Source organism: Carassius carassius, chromosome 30 (genome assembly GCF_963082965.1).
Source record: "Carassius carassius chromosome 30, fCarCar2.1, whole genome shotgun sequence".
Classification (NCBI taxonomy): Eukaryota; Metazoa; Chordata; class Actinopteri; order Cypriniformes; family Cyprinidae; genus Carassius; species Carassius carassius.
This window is the reverse complement of record NC_081784.1, coordinates 1,554,679-1,581,321: the sequence shown is the minus strand read 5'-3', so window position 1 is coordinate 1,581,321 and position 26,643 is coordinate 1,554,679. Positions and strand designations below refer to the sequence as shown.

General features: G+C 36.2%; 2 protein-coding genes and 1 non-coding gene across 3 annotated transcripts in view; all 3 read right to left on the bottom strand.

Moving 5' to 3' along the window:
* Window positions 1-1,172: 1,172 nt before the first annotated feature.
* On the bottom strand, window positions 1,173-5,540 carry LOC132110385 (mitochondrial import receptor subunit TOM20 homolog). The gene is made up of 5 exons (XM_059516945.1): window positions 5,331-5,540; window positions 4,867-4,913; window positions 2,534-2,615; window positions 2,308-2,450; window positions 1,173-1,659 (listed from the first exon to the last, which is right to left on the bottom strand). Exons 1-5 carry the CDS (start codon window positions 5,452-5,454, stop codon window positions 1,615-1,617), a joined length of 441 nt encoding a protein of 146 aa, XP_059372928.1. The 5' UTR covers window positions 5,455-5,540; the 3' UTR covers window positions 1,173-1,614.
* LOC132111242 (small nucleolar RNA SNORA14) lies at window positions 2,146-2,277 on the bottom strand. Its single transcript, XR_009424775.1, has one exon. It is a non-coding gene; the product is annotated as a small nucleolar RNA SNORA14 (small nucleolar RNA).
* Window positions 5,541-7,300: 1,760 nt separating the features above from the next.
* LOC132110384 (AT-rich interactive domain-containing protein 4B-like) overlaps window positions 7,301-26,643 on the bottom strand; it is a 92,762-nt gene continuing 73,419 nt past the window's right edge. The window contains exons 15-25 of the mRNA XM_059516944.1: window positions 25,856-26,066; window positions 25,007-25,209; window positions 19,357-19,539; window positions 18,277-18,361; window positions 17,513-17,717; window positions 15,564-16,697; window positions 13,235-13,345; window positions 12,365-12,559; window positions 11,380-11,526; window positions 9,003-9,606; window positions 7,301-7,841 (exon numbers count right to left, since the gene is read on the bottom strand). Coding sequence (XP_059372927.1) covers window positions 9,470-9,606; window positions 11,380-11,526; window positions 12,365-12,559; window positions 13,235-13,345; window positions 15,564-16,697; window positions 17,513-17,717; window positions 18,277-18,361; window positions 19,357-19,539; window positions 25,007-25,209; window positions 25,856-26,066 — 2,611 coding nt within the window. The 3' untranslated portion in view covers window positions 7,301-7,841; window positions 9,003-9,469. The remainder of the gene's footprint in view (window positions 7,842-9,002; window positions 9,607-11,379; window positions 11,527-12,364; window positions 12,560-13,234; window positions 13,346-15,563; window positions 16,698-17,512; window positions 17,718-18,276; window positions 18,362-19,356; window positions 19,540-25,006; window positions 25,210-25,855; window positions 26,067-26,643) is intronic.

The window sequence follows — 26,643 nt, the reverse complement described above, 5'->3', positions numbered from 1 at the left end:
GTTTGTGTGACATTATTAACGAACTACTGTAATGCATTTTTCACTTTAATGAAAACTTTATAAATAACAAGTGCATTAGAAAACTTGAAAAAGAAAAGAGAAAAATAGTTTTTGTTAAATGAAATAAAAACTAAATATTAGATGAAACTATAATTTAAACTAATTATAAATGCTGCAAACTAACTTAAAATAAGTTTTAAATGAAATACTAAAATGGCTAAAACTATAAAATCGAAATATTTTTAAAAAGACAACGAAAACATAAAATGAAAGAAAATAAAGGCGAATTATATCAATAAATACCATAATAGCATTAATAGCAACTATTAACAATTTCCTAAATAATTGTTTGCATTAAAAATTATTACTTTTTTAATTGCTTTAATCTATTTTTCATTTGAAAGAAAATTGTGTTAAAAACTGCATTATTTATTTATGGATTTTTATCTCATTTTAACTTAAATTAAAATGAATAAAAAAAATTGTGAATGGAACAAAACTGAAATAAAATATAAATATTGGATGGAATTTTAAATGAAAATTAGAAGTTTAAACAGAAGTTCTAAAATTTCTAAAACTTAAATATAAACACACACACACACACACACACACACACACACACACACACAGTATACAATAAGCACATGACAAGATGACCAAAACAATTAAAAGATAAAAATGAAAGCTAATTTAAAATAAGCCCTATAATAGTATTTATTGTAGTTATTAATCATTTAAAATAATTGCTTGCATTTTAAAGCTAAAACTGAATTTATTGGCTTTGCAACGGATTCCTCATTTGTGACTCTCTGTAAAACTACAGTCTACTGGTATTACTTCTGGTTCATTTGTCATTTATACCACTCATTTTGGCTAATGTAGTAGTTTATTTGAATACTGAGGAAAATGTGCAACCATATGCACATGATATTTAATGTAGTGAGCTATATTTAGTAATATGACATTATAAACATTTTTGAAAAAGCTCTGAATGCCTGTGAGGACCAATGGATTTGGATATTAAACCAGGATAGACTCCCGTGTCTGTTTAACTCAGATGACTAAACTCAAGTTTATAGTTTAGAATAATCAGTGTTTGCACTGCCTCCTAGTGGAGGAGCACTGCAATCATGAGCTTCAGAAGCACATCTACAAATCTAGAAAGCATGACATTCTTGATTAAAGTATTTAATGATACAAAAAAGGAAATTATCATTCAAAGTTCAGTGCATACAAATTAGAAATGTGCCCTAAACACTTTCATACTCACAAACAAAATCATTGGATTACATTGCAGATAATATGACAATGATTATGCACTAAACGTGATGAAAATATCCAAAACTGCTTTGTGTTAGTGTCTGTAACCTATGAACTGATGACCTTTATAATCCACTTAATCAATAAAATATGAAAACTCTTAAATTGATGTTTTGGTTTGTATTCAAAGATCTGTGATTGTTACAAGAAATCATGTTTGGAATAAAAAATAATGCCTCTTTTTTTATGAACTATGACAGAGAGTGCAGTGATCACTGTGCAACCCAACACAGGAATGAACACGGAGAATAAAAGACCTGAAGATCGGAAGGTGGATCAAACAAACGTCCCGCTTCACTCCACGTCATCTTCCTCCAGACTCTGAGAGCTCACGATCCGCTGTGAACAGAGATAATGATCACAGTTAAATGAGCAGTTCACCCAAAAATAAACATTTAATGACAATCTGAGCTCCCCCTCAGGTCAACAGAGATCAGGATGAGTGTTTCTTCATCAGATTTGGAGAAATGTAGCATTGCATCACTGTCTCACCAATGAAAGTGAATGGGTGCCGTCAGACTGAGAGTCCAAACAGCAACTCTGATGTTTGTATCAGCTGTTTGGACTCATTCTGACGGCACCCATTCACATCCACTGGTGAGCAAGTGATGTAATTCTCCCGATGTTAACTGATGGACTGGAGTGCTGTGGATTATTGTGATGTTTTAATCAGCTGTTTGGACTCTCATTCTGACGGCACCCATGCACATCCATTGGTGAGACAGTGATGCAATTCTAAATTTCTGTAAATATTTTCAGGTTTGAGTGAACTGCTCCTTTAAGACATGTTCTCTTCTAACAGCATGTTGTCAATGACACGCATTTCAATGTTCAAGAGGTGAAATAGCTGAGTGTCACTGTGAAGACATGTAGCTTTGGAAAGTTCTTGGCTTTCTCTTGCATTCCTTCTTGTCCCAGAAGCTAGACGCAGCTCACGGGGGGTTTAAAGGAGTGCGGTGATGGATGTGAGATGTGTGTTGAGCTCACCTGACTGATGGTTGGTAGTTTGGTGAGCAGCATCTGGAAGACGTGAGGAGGCAGAGTCTGCTGGAGCACCTGAAGGAGCTGCTGTGGTTGGCCGCAGACGGCGATGGCATTGGTCAGGTGATCAACACCCTTCTCATAGTCTCCTGAGGAACACATTTGGGCATTTATCACTTCACGGCAGGCAGAGTAGATCTAGAAACCCATGCAGAAAAGACAAACTTCTCACCCTGCGCCAGCAGCTCCTCGCCCAGCTGAATCTCATCCAGGAAAAACTTCTGCACGGCTGCTGCATCTTTAAGATCTGGCAGCTGAAAGATAAAGACTGACAATCTCACTTCATCATCTTTATAAAGAGAAGAGAGAAGGACTGAAATGCAGTGCTAGGGAGTTTGTGGGTTAGTTTACAGAAAAACTGAGTAAAATAAATATGTAAATAAATGTAAAAAAAAATAAATAAATAAAGATCAAAAAATAAAAAAATCCTACGAACTAAATGTGATTAAAATCATAGGGAAAAAAATATTAAAACCAGAAAATGAATGAAAACGGATTAGAACAAGTAAATTAAAAATAAGATCTAGCTTATATATATATATATATATATATATATATATATATATATATATATATATATAATGATATTCGAATTCGGCTAAAAAATTGGTCACTTTCTGCGATTATCCATGGCATATTTGAAGATGCAAGCAAAAAATAATTAATGAATGAATAAGGGGCCGTTTACATATCGCGCCTAAAAACGCGTGGAAAAAGCTTTCATTGTGAGCGCGCCTACATTGGAAATAACGAACTTGAGCGCGCAAAAGACGCGATATGTGAACGGCCCCTGAGAACTGCGGCCTTCTACAGTACTTCAAATATGCCGTGGAGAATCACAGAAAGTGACCGAATTCAAGAACATTGTTGCGGCATCTCTCATGCATCGAATAAACACCGCTAACTTGGAGAATACAGTGAAAACTCCTCTTCTCGCGTCTGCCCTAGACCCTCGGCACAAACATCTCAGGTTTCTCGATGAAAACATGAGAGAATTAAGAAAAAAAACTTTATTTGAACATTATCAGAACATTTTCCTTGATGCGAGTGGTGCGTCACCAACGATGAAGAGGATGCAATGCCCACTCGTCGGAAAAGGCTGAGCCAGTTCTCCAGCGATGATTACAGAGAGTCCAGCCGAGACGAGTGGGAACAGTTCTTACTGGAGCCATGTATTCCTCCAGATGAGGATCCCATTCAGTGGTGAAACCAAAACACGAAGCGCTTCACAAAACTTATTCGCTTAGCACACCGTTATTTGTGAGTCCCACCAACGTCTGTGCCGTCAGAGCGCGTTTTCTCCGCGGTCGGCCTTATTGTTAACGGACTAAGGAGCCGACTTTCCCCCGATCATGTTTACATGCCCGTATTTCTTAACAAGAACATGTAAAACAATAGAAAAAAAGCAAAAAAGATTTGCTGACAGTTTAAAAGTTTCAAAGTTCGGTGTAGGCTACGTTCTACATTAGCCTAATTGCTGCAGGCTGCTTTACGTTTTTTCTTGGTTCACTTTTTTTTTTTTGCTTTTAATCTGTACTTTTGTTTGTTTGCACGCATTGTTAAAGGTTTTCAGCTACAAAACACGATGTGTAATGTTCAAGCTTATTGTGTGTAAGCTTGTTCAAAATGACGGAAACAATATATGTTGCTGAAAAATAACGTCTGCCTCATTAAACTTAATTTAAATAAACGAATATTCGAATATTCATTTTTTGTGAGCTCAAATATTCCAATGTGATATTTGCAGAAAACGCCCATCCCTAATATATATATATAAAAATGGATAATTATTGAAAAAATTATTGAAATAAAAATTCTTACTATGTGATAAAAATTAATGAGAAAATTAATACAATAAAACTGCTTAAATAATAAACATTAAGACCTAAAACTAAATTCGATTCAAATAAATTTAAATTGATTAAAATCAGAAAACGAATTCAAACTGATAAGAATAAATTATTAACAATAATATCTAACCTTATTCTTAAAATAAAATTGAAATGAAAAATTATCGAAACAAAAAAGAATCTAACTAAATTTGATTAAAATGAATCAGAAAATTAATAAAGGAAAATTAATACAATAAAACTGACTAAGTTTAATAACACTTAACTAAATTTGATTAAAATAAATGAAAAAATAAATTCATAATAATAAACAAAAAGATCTAACAAACTAAATTGGTTCAAATTAAAGAAGAATTAAAATAAAACAATCACTTACATTACAGCAAAGTACAAAAAATAAAACTGTAACAAATATTTTCTAAAGAATATTTCACACACATTTATATAATTTTTTTAATAACGTAAAGTGGGCCTTTATACATGAAAATATATAGCTTTCTTTTTACATTAAACGTACTTATAACATTTTTAGCATCATATTTTGGGGTCGGTGGTGTCTAAAAAAAATCCTGCTCTAGGGGAACAAGTATAATAATGACAAAATTCATAATAATAATAAAGATTCATCTAAAATGTGATAAGATGTTTGACCTACTTGAGCAAGTCCAGATTTATTATGAGCAGCTCTCTGTTTCTTCCTCCCTAAGAGAGGAAGAGAAGATAAACAAGAAACCAAACTACAGATTTCTGTATTCATTTATGTTATATTTATATATTTAATGCACATATACATCCCCAAGTCAGCCAATATGATTCTCCATCATCTACAACACTCAAAATCAGGTTATATTTATTTTAAACACTCATATTGACTGATCAAACAGCTTTGTGATCATTAAAGTATGATTATGACGCACAGGTGAATCGTTCAAACGAACCGATTCAGTGAAGCATTCATACGCGGAAAACACCGGGGGTCAAAATAGAGTTTATTATCTGCACGTGCCTGACCTGCTAGTTATTATCAAGACACAGTGTTATAAACTAAACACCAGCTGACTGTAATAATCTAGTTCTGGTAATACCCAGTGAACAATTCTCGACGGTCACATGACTCACGTTCACGCAGCCTGGTTTTGAAGTTCGGATCGCTGCGTCGTTTTCTGTCGAAATAGATACAGTACCCGATGAAGAGCGCGCCGCAGACGCCCGCGGCAATCGCGCTCGGTTTGCCGCCCATCATCACGGCGCTGTTAACGGAGACGTCCTGCTGATGCCGCTCCCGGGGAACACGTGTTTACCGAGCGATGGAAGGACCCCTCTGATGACGTGTGGGAGTGTTCGCTGCAGACGCCTGAAAGATTACAAATAAATAATACATAACATTTACTCGGAATATTCTAAATTTGGGTGAAGAATGCTTTTTTAATTTTTTTGTAGCTGCTTTTGTATTTTCCCTTTTATTTTTTATTTTGCATGCACACTTTTATAATAAACATTTGCCTTGAACGCAAGTGCATGTGTAATGTTAACTTAAAAAAAAAAAAAAGGCTTTCTTCGGATTTATTTTGTCATTTAAAAAACTCGTTCGACTGAAATGGACTTGAACTGCATATAAAAGCATTTTACCACTAAGTTTCACTTTAAACACTAATAACAATGACAAAATTACTGCGTCTTCTAATGCTTCATTCACAGTTATTAGTGTTATTATTTATATTAATAATATCAATTTGAACAGTTTGAATTTCCATGAAATTTCCAGTGTTCATGATTGCTTAGTTTTACAGTGATTCATGAAAAATTTATATTTGTTAGAATTCTATTTAGTTTGATAGGAACCAAAGTGGACATTCGAGGTCACAAACTATGGCATTTATTTCAAAGGCTTTTCTGCTTACATTTGTACAATAAATTACACACGGTCCATCTTCTGATGAGCTTAATAAATATTATAGAACTTCCCGTTCAGCTTTCTCTCTCTCTCTCTCTCTCTCTCTCTCTCGCTCATGTTTACATGGAACACCACATTATAAACAAAAGAAAAAGAAGTACAAGCACAGTTTAACGGAAATACACAAAGTATGAAAAACTGAATCAAAGCTAACTTCTATGCAAGAACAAACAAAATAGCGGATAAGAAAATGACCATGCTTCTACCTTCTGAATTTACACAGAAACTACAGTAAAACTGTACAGAAACATACATGTTATTAACAGTGCAAGATATTAAATAGCTTTACTCAAAACACACGTCTTAATATACAAATGTATAACAAAGGCATACACAAGTGCCCAACTCTACAGACCTTCAGGTTATGATACAAGAGGGAGTTTGTACAAAGGAAACTCTGGAGATCGTAACCCTTTCCCTGGTCAGATCACGCAGGATGAAACCACCAAGGTTTAGAGATGAGAGCGCTGGTGTGTTTAAAGGAAAGGATGATGTTCCTCATAGCTTCTTTTGGTTTTATGGCAATAATTCACCCCATAATGTCATTCCAAACCTAATGATAGATATGGAAGCTTGTTTCTGCCATTGAGTAAAACTATAAAAATGGTGACAGAAATCTGAGATTAAAGCTCACAACTTACAAATCCTGCTGTTTTGTCTCACAGTTTTGTCTTTTTCCTCAGAATCGAGTTTGCAACTTGCGATTCTGCCGATTTTCTTAGAATTATGAGTTTAAATTGTGCAGGTCTCGCATTTCTTAGAATTCTAAATTTACATCACATTTATATCTCGCAGTTTTGTGATTTTTCCCCCTCAAAATTGGAGTTCAAATCTGGAATTTTGACTTTAAATCACACAAATTCTGACATTTTTTCTCAGAATTCTGAGTTTAAATCTTGCAATTCTTAAATTTTTCCCCCTCAGAATTCTAAATTTACATCTCACAATTTTAACATTTTCCTTGGAATTTTGAGTCTACATCTCACATTTTTGACCTTTTTTCCTCAGAATTCTCCCTTTACATCTTGCAATTTTGACTATTTTTGGGAATTGTAAGTTTACATATACACACGCAAAAAAAATAAAAATAAAATATATACACACACACACCGTATTTTTCGGACTATAAGTTTTAGGGAAAACAAACATCTACTTTCGTGTTTGACAGGAAAATATCATCAAATGGTTTTGGAACAACAAATGCGTTTTCATTTTTAGGTGAACTATTGCTTTAACCCACAGTCCACACAAGTGGCACAAGCCACCAAACTGTGGCATCCTACACTTACGGCATTGGAAAAAGAGGAGGGAAATGGAAATAAGGAAGATATAAACACACAAAGCTAACATACAGAACAGACCGGCATCTGTCATTGCACTTCAATACTGCCACATTAACCATTAAAACCCCACAGGGTCTGGATAGATTTCAGTAGTAAAATACATTTAGAATCCTGGCTGCCAGAAAAAGTCATCAATTCTCAAATTGTCAACAATCATAATACATTTCACCTCCAGAGATACTGAACGCAAACTCTCTCCGTCCCCGTCTCAATAGCCCTTATCCCGACTCGCTCTCACCTCCGTCGATGAGACAAACTCATGAATAAACGCAGAGGATCGAGCGGGGAACGCCGAAGATGACAGACTGATCAAGAAGTCTTTCATAAGGCTTTCTGAAATCATAAAAAAACTGGGGTTTAACATTCACATTTACATGTCCAGGTCAGATTTAACCCTAAAACTAAAACTATCTTGCATAACGAAAGCTATTGGACTTTTTTTTTCCAATAGTGAAATTAGTTTAAATATATAATATACGATTCTCATTACTCTCGATGATTCTCATTACTGTAATATGATTTGTTTAATTACATACAAAACATTTCACAATGAAACCTATTTTTGGGCCACTGAGATTTTAATTTAGAAATTATTTATATATAATTATCAAAGGCGATTCTTGTTACTGTAACAGTGTTTCAGAAAACTGCATATTTAATAAATTATAAAAATGCCAATGTATTAGAACTGCACAATGAAACTCATTCCAAAGGCCATTAAGATTGATTTTCTTTGTGAATAATTAGAATTTTATATAAATAATTTCACAATGTTTTTGTGAAATTACTCGTATAGAATTTAATTAGTATATATATAAAACATTTCATAATTTAAAAAAATTAAACCTATTTCTAAGATCATTAAGATTTTTTTTGTTTGTTTTATTGTGCAAGTTATAATTATTTATTAAACATATAATTATTATTGTCAGTGGTGATTTTCATTACTTTAATAAGTATTTTTTTAAATCATATATTTAACAAATTATATATGAAAATTTTACAATAAAAAAGCATAATGAAATCTGTTGAATCATCTCCATTCTCAGTGATTATCATAAATCACATTAATGTAATAGTATTTATTTATATATATATATATATATATATATATAAATCACAATGTGAAATACATTCACTGTGAAATTATTTGCATATAATCCTCTATTCTCATGAGAATACAGTAATAAAAAAAAAAATCAATAAATAATTACAATTATATTTGTAAAAAAAAAATCACAATTAAAAAATGCAGTAATTAATTTTAAAATTACTATAAAATCAATTATTGTTATGGCTTTGTTTTCTTTGAGAAAAAAAAAAAATATATATATAAAAAATTCACCCCTTCTTTTCTTTTAATTTTAGTGTGAAATATGAACTGGACAGACTCTTAATTCCTGTTATGATTAAAAAGAAAACCAGACATTCTCTTTAATGGGATTTTGGGCTCTATGTTATGAAACACACATCTACCCCATGATCACAGATTACCCAGCATTCCTCACGAGTGCCCGAACCGTAAGGCACTGCAGCGTCCACTGACCCTCAGTGAGTCCCATGTCTCTAAACTCCAGCGCCTCTGACCTGGGACTGACTCTACACCGGTGGATCTGAAGGTGAATTACAGTGTTCAGACACTGCAGATGAACTCATATTCAAAGACAGGATCAAATATTCATAACACTCAAAAAAAAAAAGAAAAAAAGAAGGGGTTGGTTTGGTTTTGGTCTTTGTCCTGTTGTCAAACCCGACCCACCAGAAAAAAAGTGCACTTGAGTGCAATTAGCTTGCGAAGGAAACAATTGTCGATATAAAATAGTGCTTGTTGCTGTCTGGTGGCTCTGGTTCGGTCAGGTTAGCGCCCCGTGGCCGTGTCTGTCAGTGTCTGTGGGGCAGGCCGAGGCGGGCCGGTGCTGGTTAAGTGCTCTGTGCTGCTCTCCGCCGGCGTCCTGCTGCTGTCACCTGCACTCCACGGACAGCCCCGAGGTCTGAGACGCGCTGGACACCGTGGGGTCGGCTAGCGTTAGCATGACCGCCGCCGTCAGAGAGCTGGAGGACGGTGAGGATGAGGACGAGGACGAGGCTGCCGCCACACCTGCAGGACACAAGAGGCTTCTGGGTGAGCTGTTCTCGAGGAATGTAATCATCAGTGGTTAGGAAATCTTTTTAAAGTTCAAACTAGTCTCATACCTGCAGACTCCAGAGCAGCGTTATTTTAGTATCTCTGAGATTTTTTTTTATTACATTTTATTTAATATTTTAACTCTTCCCCCACCAGCATTTTTGAAAAAAGTTGCCAGCCACTGCCAGCGATTTGGATGATTTTCGATAAAATTTTATGGACAGTATATTTTGCTGTATGTATATCTGAATATGCAATACAACAAAACAAAGATCAAAGCCTCTACTTTTCAAAAAAAAAAAAAAAAAAAAAACATTGTAGCTTAAAGCATTCTTTTTTAATAACACTTGAACATAAGTAGGTTTCATAAAAATCTATAATTTAGAACAAAAAGGTGAGAAAATTAACATCTGGATAATATTCAGAACGATTATCAAAGCCTAAATCCTGTAAATCGCTTCCATCAACCCTCCAGAGCTTCCACAGATATACACCACTTCCTGGATCAATATTTCACTCGTTATCATCATGCAGTTTCCATTTATATGCTGTTTTTGCTGATGAATCACATTATTTATCATATGCATCTGTTAACACAGGAGATCACCGTTTGCTCCGTTTTTTGTTCAGAAGATGTGTGATAGCGCCCCCGAGTGTATAAAAGTGAAAACACGAAAAGCCGTAAAAACTCATCAATGGTGGGGAAAGAGTTAAAGAGATAGTTCACCCAAAAATGTAAGTTAGCCCATGATTTACTCACTCACAAGGCATCCTAGGTGTGTAGGACTTTATTCTTTCAGATAAATCCAATCAGAGTTATATAAAAAATACCCTGGCTCTTCCAAGCTTTATAATGGAAGTGAATGGGTGTTATTTTTCAATAGTCCAAAAGAAGTCCAATAAAGCGCATTCATCATAAAAAGTGCCTCACACGACTCCGGGGAGTGAATAAAGGCCTTCTGAAGCGAGTCGCTTGAAAGAGCCAGAATATTTTTAATATTACTTTGATTGGATTCATCTGAAAGTCATTTACAACATCAATGTCTATGGAAACATCCTAAACTGTAAAATGACTGCAAAAACTATGATTTAAACAAATGTACAGGTTGAATATGTTTTGGCAAAAATAAAAAAGTTTTATAAATTGATAAACCTCACATCTCAGCCTAATAAAATGTTACAAGAAGATTACAAGAAATGAGTGCATTACTTTCCATACAAATACTTTATGTAACAAATAATGCACTATTGTTACGTGTTATTTCCCTATAACAGTGTTGTAATGTTTAAATAAGATGATTAAAAATAGGTAGTATCTTAAAGAGTGAAATATAAAAACTAGATGGAACTAGATGACCACGGCAACTAACTAAAATAAGTTTAAGTAGTAAAATTACTAAAACTGAAATGGAAATAAATGAAAATATATCGATTTTTTTACATTTCAAAAGCAAAAATCTTTTTATAATAATTATAAAAAAATTAAATAAAAACTTAGCAACTAACAAATAAGATGAAGTTAGAGTTCTGAAATTACTAAAGCCAACAATGAAATGAAAATAAATGAAAGCTAAATAATAATAAATAATAATAAAAAAACACAAACCTGAAATAGAAATAAATGCAAGCTAAATAGAAATAATAAAAAAAAATAGACACTCAAAATAAATAAATAGAAGTTAATTCAAAACATGAATAAATCGTATAATAGTAGATAAATAATACTATAAGGCTGCCCAGACTCACTCTCTCTCTCTTTCTTCTTCATGCGCTTGCGTCTCCTGTCGATGGAGGCCACCTCAGATTTGAGCAGGAGGTAGTGATTCCTGATGTCCTGCAGTTTCTCCTGAAGGAACGCTATCCGCTCTAGACTGCTCATCTTTTCCAGGTCTGCTGAAGGGACAGGAGCAAAACGCAATCAATGCCAAACATTCAGTTCTTATTAAAAGGGTCATATGATGCGATTTCAATTGTTCCTTTCTCTTTGGAGTGTTACAAACTCTTGGTGCATGAAGAGGATCTGAAGAGGAAGTTGGAAAGACTAAAGTCTTAAACCCAAAGAGATATTCTTTATAAAAGTTAAGAGTCAACTATGCCCTCCTAAAACAGCTCATTTTGTTTCCTGAACCAGTAACCTACAGTGCTTCTGTACTCAAAGGCTGTTTCTATAAAGTGGGGCAATTCCAACTTTGCAAGGACACACAGTCTGTAAGTACGTTTTCATATTTAAAGGATTTGCCATGGATGATTCAAACGCGAGTTTTGAGCGGTGTAGAGTAGCACTTGTTGTCACAAATGCAGACATGGTAAAACATGTTAAAAACACAGTATAAATCATTATAATCAGTAATTGTGTCCCCACTGGATGCAACAAATGCCTAATTTATAATGGGTTTTATTGGTTTTGTCTTGTTGTGCCGGGACACACAGCGTCACAGTATAGTAAAGGGTATAACATTTCCGTCACACGCTTGAGGTATTCAACCAATCACAATGCACTGGAGAGCTGGCCAATCACAGCACACCTCGCTTTTCAGAACAATGAGTTTTGTAAAATCGACACGTTTCAGAAAGGCAGGGCATAGAGGAAAAACAATAATGTACAGTATGTGGAAAATAATGTGTAACCTTATAAACATAAACACATTGCATTACTTTAAATAATGTTCTTTTTAGCAGCATCATATGACACCTTTAAAAAGATAAGCTGCTGAGAATCTGAGGCACTTACACATCTGGAAGCTCCACTTGGTCGGGCCGTGGGAATGATCCGGGTCAGCGTGTTTGTGGTACTTGTGGCCCGAGGGGGGCGTCCGGCCGGAGCACTTGTGCGGGAGGGCTGTCTTCAGCTCGCTGCTGCTCTTGGATGTGGGGGATTTGGCAGTGCTCTCGCTCATACACTGGTCCTCACTGTCACTGCTGTGGGCTGCAGCGCCACCCGGAGGAGAGGAGAGGCAAACACTGATCAACACCAGCATCAAACCTCTTCATGAGGAAACATGTCTGTAAGCTTACATGGTGCATTAAACATTTAACATTTGCCTTTATAATCACATAAATTCTATTAAATGATAAAAAACAATTATGCCCGAGAGAGAATTCATGTTCAGATACAATGTGAACACAAAGAGAACTAGACTCTTACTCCACAAAGTTTATTTCTGGGTCAACTGAACGTGGTTTGAGAGGACTTAAGTGTTAAAAAAAACTTGAACAATATCTGTTTTTACTGGCAGAATGTGAGCAAACTGTAACTTAATTTGGAGACAAAAGCCATCACTTAAAGGGAGTTATTGAAGTCACTGAACTCCTACAGCTTTTCATCACAGCTGATTTACAGGATGATGCTACACTGCTGCAATACACCCTCAAAATGCTAAAGAAAAGGATGTGCAGAGACACTTGAACATGCTCGCATTCCTGCAGGAATTAAAGACTGGCAATCTGGAAGGACTACAGAAAGACTGAATTACACAGGAGCTGTTTTATGTGGAAATAAAGCTCTTGAGTAATCACGCTAAAGCTTATCAACACTGTTGACTTCTCTGAAAACATTAAAAGCGCTACACAAGCTCTTTAAGCCGATGCTGATTTCTGTTACCTGGTTTGCGGTTCTTCTTGGGATGTAAGCTCAGGTTTTTATGATTGCGCTTGTGTTTCTTTGATGCTCCGCCGCCTTGAGACTCTTTGTGCCGCTTCTGACTGGATGAGGCTATAAGAAAGATGAGAACTCAGAGTGAAAATGCATTTTTTTGAAATTATTATTATTATTTAGGGTTGCTTGTTATAGCGCCACCTTGTGACTGATTTTCACAAAATTTGGTGTATGAATTTGTTTTACCATGATGTACAAATTTATCAAATTTTGTAATGGTAGGCCATTCAGATTCTATGTTATTAAATGCTGAAAATTCATTGGCTGCTGGCAGCCCTGTTTTTTTAATGTAGCCTAGTCATAACAGAGGATGAGTTAGGACGTCCAATAAAGAAGAGTCGCACCAATTTTCAACTTCATGGATCATATGGTTGTGGAATTATAGCAAAATATTTTGTCGTTGTAGCGCCACCTATTGGCGGAATTTGTTAAAAATTGGTGTGCATCCTCAGATTGTCCTGTTGTCTAAGTGTGTCTAGTTAAGTCTTTTTAAATGTCTTCAGATAAACTTTGCTGTAAAAGAAGCAAGCACAAAAGAAGGCCAAAAATTCCTCTAACTTTACTCCTAGTGAGCTTCTTCACTTTCTACTCAGACATTTTGATACTGATCTTGTCACAAAGCATTATTGTGGATAATCAAGATGTTTTCTGCATCGCAGGTCAGAAACTACAAAGAATTAACCACATTCAGAAATATCTTTATAAATAATTGAAAATAATTAAGATTTGATTACTTCTTTTGCATAAAAAAAATAGAAATAATATTTTAATAGAAAAAATAAGATTGTAAGATTTTTGTTTCTCTGAAAATCTCTTCAGTTCCCCAAGGATGCATTTATTAAATCAAAAATAGAGTAAAAAAAGAAAAAAAATATATAATAAAGTGTGAAATATTACTATAGTTTAAAATAACTGTCTATTAATTTATTATCTGCTTATCTGTTAAAATATTCCTGTTATTAAAGCTGTATTTTCAGCATCATTCCTCCAGTCTTCAGTGTCACATGATCTTCAGAAATGATTCTAATATGATGATTTACTGCTCAAGAAACATTTCGGATTATTATCAAAATTGAAAACAGTTGTACTGCTCAATATGTTTGTGGGAAATGTGATGCATTGTATTGTCCAGGATTCACACGTGAATAGAAAGTTTAAATAAACAGCATTTATTTAAAATAGAATCTTTTTACATTATAAATGTCTTTACTGGCACTATTGATCAATTTAATGCGTCCTTGATGAATAGTTATAACTTCATCAAAAATAAATGGTAGTGCTTGTCAAATCCCTTGCAGTACCTTCAGAGACTAAGGCCCAATCCCAATTCTACCCCTTAGCCCTTCCCCTTGTCTCGATTCTCTTTTGGTTGGAGGGGAAGGGGTAAGGGGAAGGGCCAGACAGCCCTTCAAACGAAGATTTTTTGGGACCACACTTCAAACGAAGGGGTATGAATTATCTCGCAAACATGGCTGCTACAGCGAACAAAAGACACATAAATGTAAGCTTTTTTTGGCATAAATAAAGATTTTTTACGAAAAGTAATCATTTGTTTTATGTTACATTCAATTGTGAGTTCATATTAACGGTCATGTTACTCAAAGAAATGTTTGCCAAAAATCCCTAATATTTGCTAACGTAATATCATTACAGATTACATAATAGTGACACAGCAGTGTCGTAGACACTGATGGGGGCTAATCCCCCCAATAATTGGAAATCGCTAAACCATTTTCTCAAAGATTTCCTATTCGAGAGAGAGAGAGAGAGAGAGAGAGAGAGAGAGAAATGGAAGTTGTGTGTATTCGCGTCTGTGCGTTTATCTTTTTAGAGTGAGTACTTAAAAACAGCGATTGTATCCCTCGTCACTGGAAAATATAATGTAGCGATAAAGTATTTAAACTGAATTTAATAAAAATCATGGGGCAGCGTTGTTTTTTTTCTCCTGAATGTGTGAGCTGCGCGATTTCCGATATGTGTGTGTGTCAGTAAGAAGCTCATTAATACAAAAAGATAATTAAAGGCTCTTATGCACACCAGTATATGTGTGTATTGTAAGAGCTAGACGAAGAATGATGACGTTTGATGGCATAGTAGTAGTGTCCCAATCCTTAGGCAGAGCGGTAGGGGAAGGGGTATAAAATAGAATTGGGATTGGGCCTTACACTGCGTTATGAAAGTAAAGGACACATGCAACGTCGCCTCAGAATTGGACAGAAACAAAACACAATCTCTGAAGCGTCAGGAATGTGCATTTAATTTAGACGATACACACCTTTGGCTTTCTGCTCGCTCCCCTGCTGGCTGCTGTTGCTGAGCGTCAGGCTACAGTTGCTGTTACTGTTGCACGACAGGTTTCCATCGAAGGCCTTTGAAGGGGAACCTGCCCCAACTTCTCGAGGAATCTCCTGGATTTCTCCACCCAAGCTCTCCACCTCCACCGTGCTGCTGTCGGACTCGCTGCGCCCCCCCGCCTGCTCCTCCATCAGAGCTCCAGCCGGTGAAGAGACGGGTGGAGGACTGGCGGGCGGAGCGGCGTGCGGCGATGGCACCCGGATCTCGAGGGGTCCTTCGTCCACGGTGGGCGACTCTGGCGAAGTCGGAGGCGTGTTGAGGACCGAGTTGGTGCCACTGCTGGGATGATCCTGCAGCTTGTCCTCGCCGATCCCCTCGTCCCGGGAGGGTTCGACGCAAGGCTCGTCCGGAGCCGTTACGGCAGGTGGAGGCGAGTTGGCCGTCTCGGTATCAGAGTCTGAAAACAGCTCCTTTAGAGTCTTCTTGGGCCACTGGACTTGGATACTGGACCACACATCCTTCTGGCCTTTGGTACGACAGCCAGGTGACCTTTCTTCGATCGCTGTGGATATTTTGGCTCTTTTCTCCGGGATCTCCCAGAATCCCGAACGACTGCTTTTATTCTTCTCCTTCACTCCATTGTATTTCTTTGAAGGGGTGCCCTTGGTTTTGGGATTTCCTCTTGATTCTTCCTTGGTTTGTGGTTCTGTTGGAGGATCTGCTTCATCTTCAGAGCTGCTACATAACTGAGCACCTCTATCCTCCACCAGACCTCGTTCTTCTAGCTTTCTGGGCGAACTACTTGGCAACCAATCGCCTCTGCTGCTGCTTCTAGTTTTGCCTTTCGCTGGGCTTTTCAAAGCGCGCTCACTTTGACCTTCTGCTTTTTTTCTTCTGCCACCAGAACCTTCGACCTCCACCTCAAATTGTCCTTTTCTCTTGATTGTTTCTGGAGCGTCCTGGATGCTCAGCTCCTCGTCCACGACCGCGGGAGCTTTGAAGGCTTCAGACGGGCTCCCGCTCTCCCAGTGCTGTTGCGTATGCGGGCGCTCTTCGTCGTGATCGGCATCACCATCTTCTTCTTGCTCACTGTCGTCTGTGGAGCTCTCAGAGTCTGTGGGAAACAGAAGGATGGGCTTCAAACACAAGCTCTGCTGCAGTGTTAAATTAGACACCTGGAACAGGTTTCCCATTGGTAGTGATGTCACGGTACCAATATTTCAGTATTTGGCACAAATACCAGTGCAAATCCACGGTTCTCGGTACCAAAGCAAAACACAAAAACACTTTCATTTAATCCAAAATGTGCACATATTTAATTTTAAAGGGCTTTGGAATTTTAAAGCCAAGAATAACAACTAAGTTAGCTAAAAAAATTTTTTTACGAAATAATGTAAGAAAATCCTAAATACTGAATATTGAGAAGAACTAATTGTTTTTAGAAAAGTTTAGATGGTGTTTTTTTCCTCTTCATCTCATCTCTGTATGATGCATTTAAAGTAGCGTTAACAGGTGCTGCTTTATTTACAGTAGTAACCAAGTAAATGCTATATTATTGCTGTTGCATAAGCGCCACCTTGTGTCAGAGATTGAATCTGCAGAGTCTTTGATTGAGTCTTTAATAATGTTTGAACTTTATATTTGTTATGCTAGTAGTTTTCGATATTGGAATTGAGAATTGTAAGATTTAATTGGTATCTAAAATGTGTGTCATATAAGCTTATATATTAGTATAAATAATGATAACTGCAACTGTTTTTTTTTTTGTGGCAGGACCAATGAAAATATTGGCAGGGCAAGTAAAAATATGAACCATACACTTCAGGAAGTCAAAGTACCGATGACTGACGTACAGTGACTCATCATTGAAAAACGGCACACTTCACCTATAAGTAATGTGGATCATAAGCAGTGTGAATATATGGGTACCTGGGAGGCCATTGAGAATAGAAGTGATCTCGAAGGGCTTGACGGGAGACTGCTGGCTTCCTTTATCACCACACTCCTCCATCTTGGAGAAAACATCACTGCCAGAGTTTGGTTTGGGCAATCGATTCATGCGATTTTTGGATGAAAGAAGATCATCTCCGTCTGTCAGTCGCTCTATTCGGTATCTTTCTCGTTCTGCTTTATTCTGTTATTAAACAAAAACTTTAAATTAATGGTGCAGCCCCTCTAAATATGAATATACATGAGGAATACACAACTGTTTAAACGTTTGGAGTTTGGAGATTTTTGTTTTCACTTTAAAACAGCAAGGATACATTAAAATTAGTAAAAATATAAATAAATGCTCTTTTTTTAACTTTCTATTCACAGTAAAGAAAAAAATTTACAAATATGTTTTTACAATGTTTTTTCAACATTGATAATCAGAAATGTTTCTTAGGAAGCAAATCAGCATATTAGAATGATTTCTGAAGATCATGTGACACTGAAGACTGGATAAATGATGCTGAAAATACAGCTGCGCGTCACAGGAATAAATTACACTTTACAGTATATTACAACAGAAAACAGTTATTTGAAATTGTAAAAATATTTCAGAATTTTTACTGTATTATTGATTAAATAAATGCAGCCTTGGTGAGCAGCAGAGACTTTCAAAAGTTAAATTTAATAAGTCTTACAGACCCCAAAACTTTTGAAAAACAAGTAAAAAAGAAAACCTCCTTAAGGAAATCAGACTGTACCTTTATTTTTTTGCGGTGTTTTATTTTAGGGACGTTCTTATTGGCTGGTTTCACGATCTTATCAGCTTTGATCCACTCATCATACCTGTTAAGAGACAGATCGGTCAACATTTACCCAATATACAGCTCAAAAACTCATAAAACACTCGGTTTCATTGCAATTGCGAGATGCAATGCAAAAATAACGAGATATTACATTGCACAAGTCACAACTGCAAGATATAAAACACTGCAAGAGTTTAAAGTGTAGTATAAAACATCAAAGCTGAAACAAGGTTTTCAGAAGGTCCTGCTTTGCGATTTTTGTCAGCAACACAGAAATGAGATTCAGGATCAGAAATGTCCACACGACACACTCAAATCCAAGCCTAGTTCATACTAACAGCGATTTGCAGCGGCAAAGCAACCAAGAAAACATTCATTTTCAATGAAAGTCGGAAGGAGAAAAAAGTAGACCCAGAACTGAAATTAAGAAGATTGTGTACTTCAGTTTCATACGGCGGCTGAAGAACTGAAAAACAGCAGCAGCAATGCATTTTTGTAAGCCGACCTGTAAGTAAGCGCCAACCTGGATCCCTCCACAGAAACCCAATAGGACTTTTCCATCAACTCTTGGATTATTACACATTTTGCTCATGCTAATCTTCACAAATGGACACATTTCTGAAGCCTCGGCGGGAATAAAAAGCTAAACGTAGGCTATAAACGAACTGCACCATGGTTGCATCAACATCCCCTCCATTAAGCTTCAATACCTTCTTCAGTCTTTATTTAAGCACATGTTCACTTGAAGTCTGCGTTAGAATAGTAAGCAAGATTATAAACATGTGAAGATTTTTCCTAATTGAAAATATCTTACCAACCTAATTACAGACATTGAACCCATTTTAAAAAAAAACACACATTTGACTTCAGGACGATGGAAATGGAAGTGCTAGAAAGCTTGATTCTAGTTTTTAGTCCACACAAACACATCATCCCTGTAGACTTTCTGACTCCAGTGCCATAATCTGATTGGGGCTACCAGGTTTTTCGTAAATGCAAACAGATTAGGCGTGAGCTCCCAGGGTCCTGCCTTACCTGACGTTCCAGCCACAGTAGTGCACCAGGTAGAGCACCTCTCCCCCCTCCAGGTCTGACTCTTTCACAGTGGCTTCGTACGTCTTCTGATTGCGGCCTCGCCCATACCTCACCTGCACCTTCATCCCAGGAGGGTAACACTCAAACTCCTCCCCTTCCTCCCACTCCTGACTGCTGACATCCCTGCAAGAAAGACAATTCAGTACTTCCTGTTTCCTAGCCCTAGACTCCCCTCCCCCCCCCAGACATCCCTCCCCAAAAAAACCCTCCCCAAAGTGAGCTCGCTGTCTCAGCCTAGTCTAATTATCCTCATCTTTCCCTGTCGGATAAGTCTAGCAATCCTCCTGTTAGGATGAGATTATCGGAGGAAGACATCATGGGGTCATCAGCCGGCTGTCTGAACCTCAGTCTGGAGTTTATGGAGACCTTCTGCCTGTTTAAAAGGAATATTTCACCCAAGCATCTTTTACTCACCATCATGCTGTATTTCTTATGTTAAAGATTTCCAAGCTTTTCTGAAAGCATATGGTGACCATTGGCTGTCAAGCTCCAAAAAGTACTGAAATAAAGTACTCCATACAATATGTGCACTACATTCATGCATTTTGAAGTTGGAATAAGGGCTGTTGGAAATAAGCAACCGCCATCTTTGCTCATTGGTAATATACATTTTTATTTATTTGTTTATTGGTAACATGAACTGTAAGCGTCATATGTAGAGCTGAAACAACTCATCGATTTAATCGATTAAAATCAATTATTAAAATAGTTGTCAACTAATTTAGTCAATCGATTAGTTGCCAAATAACTTTTATTTGCCGTAAGTGGCTCATTTCGTGCATATTTTAAATCTGCGGTGACCAAAGTGTGGCAGTAATGAGCCACCGGAGGATTTACTCAGCCAGTACAGCAGGAGAAGTAGCCAATAGCTGGCCTCGTTTTATGTCACGTGCTTCCCGAACAGTGCCTCTGCATCATTCAGCGAGATGGTGGAGACAGACGGCAGTGGAGTAAGCTCGAGAAAGAAAAAGAAAAAGCGGAAGATAAAACTTATCGAACGAAGTAATTCAAAGTGTCTTTGAGCCTTCAAAAAAAGAAGAGTAACCTGTAAACTTTGCACTACTGAACAGACTTTTATTTGTGCAGATTCTCCAATGTTGTTTGCAAATGTTTAGTCGTAAAAGCTGATAACATTGCTTTTTAACAGTTAACATTTAAAGCTTTACAAACATCTTCTGTGATCAGTTTGTCGTTTACCAGTTCATTATTCAGTCCTGCAGCCTAATTATGACTGAATGAGAGAAGTAAATGTTTAAATGTATTTGAAATGCACTTTTCCTAAGTGCATGTTTTTCCTAAGTATTCACTGCTCTTTTTCACACAGCAGGTTTTTTGTGTGTGTCCAATTTTTTTTCTGGACAACCTTCTGATGGATTTTACTTTAAAATGTGAGTTCCATTCAGGTTTCATGCCTTTGGCACTTTATTCGAAGGATTATTTACAATTTCACAGCATAAGCTATAAAGCTGTTTCCCAGGTATAAGTTGTGCGTTTACAGGAAAAATAAAATAATAAAATGCAATGTACTGCAATTTAATTCTGTTTTATTCTTATTTTTAGTGAAAATATGTTCTGAAAGATTCCTTAAGCTTTGTTCGGGATGTTAAACTACTTTAGGAGCCCTAAGGACGGCCATGGAAGAGTTCAACAAAGGATTACTAACACATAATAAAACACAACTCCAGGTATATTTTTGATGAGGATATGACAATGCAAAATGGTTAAAATCTCTAAAAAGTCTAGGTTCAATGATGAAGACCCTTTATTAATAAGTTACTTGGGGAAAAAATGGGCAAATCTAAAATATAAGTACATAAACCGATTAATCGTAAAAATAATCGACAGATTAATTGATTATCAAAATAATCGTTAGTTGCAGCCCTCATATGACATACAAACATACATACATACATGTAGGGAAAAATCAGATTAAATAAAATATATACTTGGATACTACTGAAACCTATTTATATTACATCATTATATGTAAAAAATTTTTTATAAAGGATATATTATAAAATATGAAATCTTATTAATATTAATTATTATTATAAAAAATAAACGATTCTTACAAATAAAAATTACTTGTATTAATCTTAAAGTAAATGATTGTATACTAGTTAAACATCTACAAATATATATTATTTATTTAAAAATATATATATAAAATAAATGAATAAATAACTGGAGACTGGTGAAACTTCTGCAATAATACAACTGCAAAAAGTGCACAGCCACTTTTAACAGGTTATTAATGGAGAAAGATGCATTTTCCCTTATGAAAATTAACCATGGTTTTACTACAAATAAAACCAAAAAACCATGGTAAGTACAAATTAACCATGGTTTTGCTAAATTAACCATAGTTTAACCATGGTATTTGTAGTAAATCTGTGGTTATACAAATGGTAGTCAACACGCCAAAAAACCATGGGTTACTACAGTTTTACTATAATAAAACCATGGTTCTTTTTCGTAAGGGTTGCACCATTATAAGCTTTAAGTAAATAAATGACTAACTATTCATACTAACTAGTCAAACCCTGTAGAAATTCCTCATTAGTCATAAAGCCCTTAAAATTACATTTATGGTGTTTTTTCAGTCTTTTTGGAGCTTGATGGCCTGCAGTCAGTATATGAACATTCTGCTAAACGTCTCTTTTAGAGTCCCACAGAAGTCAGTCATTCATATGGCTTTGGACCAACATGACGGTGAGTAAATGAGTTTTCTAACCTGAAACATTTTTCAAATGTGACTTTGAACTTGAGTTCAGGATGCGTGCGTGTGACAGGGAAAGGGTCAGAGTGCAGCGAGAGGCACAGCGAAGCTCAGCAAGGGGCAAATCACAATCACGTTAGAGAGCAGAGAGGAAGCCACATTAGAGAGTTAGCACACCAAACCCTACAGCTCCGCCGTGTGTAATGACTACAGCGTGGACCATTCTACCAAGACACAACCCTGGTTAATTAGCAGCAGACAACTCAACTAGTGATGCAACGACTGAGCTGGTGCTAGGCAGGACCCTGGTTCCACATAGTTATCTGATTCACTCAGAGCAAAACAATACAGAGAATGGAGGGGAAGACCACCATTAGAGACGGAGGAGAAAAGCATCTATCAAGACCAGCTAACTCAAGAAGATTGGATTAGTTAGCCAAATTTAATCTCAAAAGACATTCAGAACAGAGTCAATGCAACCAGATTTAATTTATGGACTACAGACCGACAGTAGACGAGGGAATCGTTAGAAATTCAATGACTGTGATTCCTTTTTTAGTTCTGGTTCCTTAAAGCAGTAGTTCACTCAGAAATGAAAATGTACTGAAAAAGTCCACCCTCTCAGGTCATCCAAGATTAGGATGAGTTGGTTTCTTCAACAGATTTGGAGAAATGTAGTAGTGTATCACTTGCTCATCATTGGAGTGAATGGGTGCTGTCAGAATGAGAGTCTAAACAGCTGATAAAAACATCACAAGTAATCCACAGCACTCCAGTCCAGCAGTTAATGTCTGGTTTGTAAGAAACAAATCCATCAAACCATTGCTTCCACATAAAATATGAGCCCATAATCCATAATAACAGTTCCATAATAACAGTGATGGACTGGAGTGCTGTGGATTATTGTGATGTTTTTATCTGCTCTCATTCTGACGGCACCCATTCACTGCAGAGCAAGTGATGCAATGCTACATTTCTCTAAATCTGATGAAGAAACAATCGCATCCTAGTCTTGGATGGCCTGAGGGTGAGCACATTTTGAGCAAATTTGCATTTTGGGTGAACTACTCCTTCAATGATGATTCTGTTAGTACCGTTGAGTTAGTTCAAAATTCAACAGAGAGTAAGCCATTAAACCAAATCAGTTTCTATAGTGTATGAGATCCATTTATGAAACAATAATGGAACTATAAGTCTTATATAATTCCATTACACTCCTAAAAATAAAAGGTTCTTCATCGACGTCCATTGAATCTTTCCGTTCCACAAAAGGTTCTTTATAGTGTAAAAGTGTTCTTTAGATTATTAAAATGTACTTCACACACAACAGAAACTTTTAGGAACTGTTCACTGGACGGTTCACAGAAATGGAACTTTTTATTTAAGTTATTGGAACCTTTACTTTTAAGAGTTTTTATTTTTTGGAAAACAGCACAGCTTCTTGAATCCCAACCCTAACCAGACACACATCTCCACATGATCTCAGCATCAGGGTCTGTTTTCATCCACAGAACATCTCACAACATCACAGCAGAACACTAAAGGCATGATATGAGAGAGCAGAAAGCGTCAGGAAACACTTTTAACAGTGGTAGAGCTCAACTTGTCAGTCCATCGCTTCAAAGTCACACCTGAAGAGTAAAAAACAAAACCTAAAACACCCAAATCACAGATTTTTGACGGTGAACACAAAAAACAAGGCAGGAATGATTCAGAACCAGCCTCCAGTTCTGCTGACTTGAGTAGAACCTTTTTATTTTTTTAAGAAATCAAGGATGCATTCAATTAATCAAAGGTGACAGTTCAGACATTTGTTACAAAAATTATATATATATATATATATAGATATATATATAAAAAGCTGTCCTTTGAACATTCTATTCATCAAAGAATCCTGAAAAATAAAATGTACCACGGTTTCAACAAAAAATATTGTGCAGCACAACTATTTTCAACATTGATAATAATCAGAAATGTTTCTTGAGCAGTAAATCTGAATATTATAATGATTTCTTAATAGTTCATGTGACACTGAAGACTGGATGAATGATGCTGAAAATACAGCTGCGCATCACAGGAATAAATTACTTCTTAAAAATATATTAAATCACAAAACAGTTCGTTTAAATTGAAATAATATTTCAAAATGTTCACTGTATTTTTGATCACATAAATGCAGCCTTGGTGAGCAGAAGAGACTCAAGTTTCAAAAACTTTAAATGCCAGGTTTTGAATCAAATCGTAAAAAAAATGATTAGTCTTTTCCTGTCACTGTGATTTAACAGCTGTGATTGATGTGTTATATTCTAGAAAATTCACAGGAATGATTTTAAACGATACTAGTCATTTAAATAAAACTATTTCAAACAGACGAGGGGAAAATAAATTGTCCAGCGCAAATGGAAAATCAGTACTGGGGTTTTTTCGTCTGAAAAAGTGGAAGAGAGAGAGAAAGCAAGCTAAAAAGAGCGATAGTTTTTATACGTTTCTTACTCAGTCTTCTTTAGTTTTGACTTCTGTAGAGCTGCTTATAGCTGAATTGAACTGGTTTCATAATTGATAAACTTTACAGTTACTGAATTGAGCTGAATGTTTTTAGAGCTGCTTCACAGCAAAATTTCTCATATTTGAAGAAATTTGCATCACTGATTCCTGTGAAGTTGCTTCCAAACACTGTATTGTTTATATATATATATATATATATATATATATATATATATATACACACACACACCTCTCATGCGCTGATCTCATTTCTGTCTCCGTTTCTCTCTCTCTCCCATGATGAGATCCACAGAGCCATGCACTGAAGCTCAGACAGGAAGCACTGATGCTCAGACAGGAAGTGAGGCGGATTCAGGCTGCACCTACCCTGACAGATCTTTGTCGTGGGGTTCCTCACACACTTCCTCCTTCACGCTCTCAGTGACGGGACTCTGAGCTGTCGGGACGCTTTCTTTGGCCTCCTCTTTCGTATCGCTCTCCTCTTCATCAGCGTGATCATCCTCCTCCTCATTTACGCTGCTGATGTCCACTTTATCTTCACAAGGTGCTGTGGGTTCTGCGTCCTCCTCCTGAGAACAAATAACATTTCATTTCCACTAATATCCTTTGAGATTAATATTATTCGACCTTAATTAAACCCTGATTTAGTTACATTTGTAAATGCATCATTGCTTTTGTTTCAGCAGCTTGTTTTGGGGGGAAAAAAGCATGCCTTATGAACATACATGAGGTCAGACAACACTGCTGAGAGACTGAAGATCATGTGAAACTGAAGACTGAAGGAATGATGCTGGAAATACAGCTGTGCATCACAGACATAAATTACACTTGAACAGAGATTCACACAGAAAGAAGTTTTTAAATCGTAAAAAATATTTCACAATTTTACTGCTTTTTTTGCATTTTAGATCAAATAAATGCAGGCTCGGTGGGCAGAAAACATAAAAAAAGAAAAAAAATCGTATTGTTCAAAAACTTGGTAGTTAATACACACACACACACACATATACACACACACACACATGCAATATTTGAAATTGATTCGCAATTATGTGAAGTATCATTAAAAATGCTCTGCACACTTTGCCAAATGTAGTAGTTAAGGAGTGTATTGGATGCATGCAGCACGGATGCAGTATGGGTAATATAAGTAGTTTGCCAGATCAGACACACCATGAGATGATGATGATGATGATGATGATGATGATTCAGTACCTTGACCACATGTGGGCTGTTGGAGGTCTCAGGTTCTTTGAGGGCTTTCTGTTCCTCTCCTGCGCTGGATGTGCTTAAAGAGACAGTGTTGAGCGTTTCCTCCGTGTTCACCTCGCTCTTTGAGCTCGTCTTCTCGCCCGTCTTATACGGCAGATCCATGCGGAACATGACCCCTGTGGAGGCGCAGTAGTCCTCAAAGCCATACAGGTACCTGCAGAGGTTCAGCATCACAGATTAACATCCTATAACCGCTTCATGGTATCAGATGGTAATCGATAATCAATAATATGTCGAACAGAATGCTCTTCAGATGATCTGATCCAATTTGGTTAAAAATGATCAGCTAAAATGAGCCCGAAACTTTGAACTGCTGCTGGTGCTATAGGCTTTGAGAGAGCATTATTTATATACTATTGCAGTCTTTATTAATATTTTGAAATGGGTTTTACTTTATACAGTTCATTTTAATTTTACATTTAATAATTTACTTTTGCATTTTTATTATTAGTAATGTTAACATTTATGTTTAATACATTTTCATATTTTTGTAATTATTTATTTATATTTGTAATAATTTTTTTTGGTAATTGTATTATTTTTCTTTTTATTATTATTATTATCAGTTTTAGTTTTTATTTTATGTCCTGTTATTAATTAGTGCCTCAGCTTAATCTAAATATAAATTATATAGCTTGCCTTTGCAAATAAGTTTTACATCAAAAAGGTTTTTGTTGTTGTAAATGTATACTTTTTAAATTGTATTTTTAATTTATTTTATTTTTTAAATA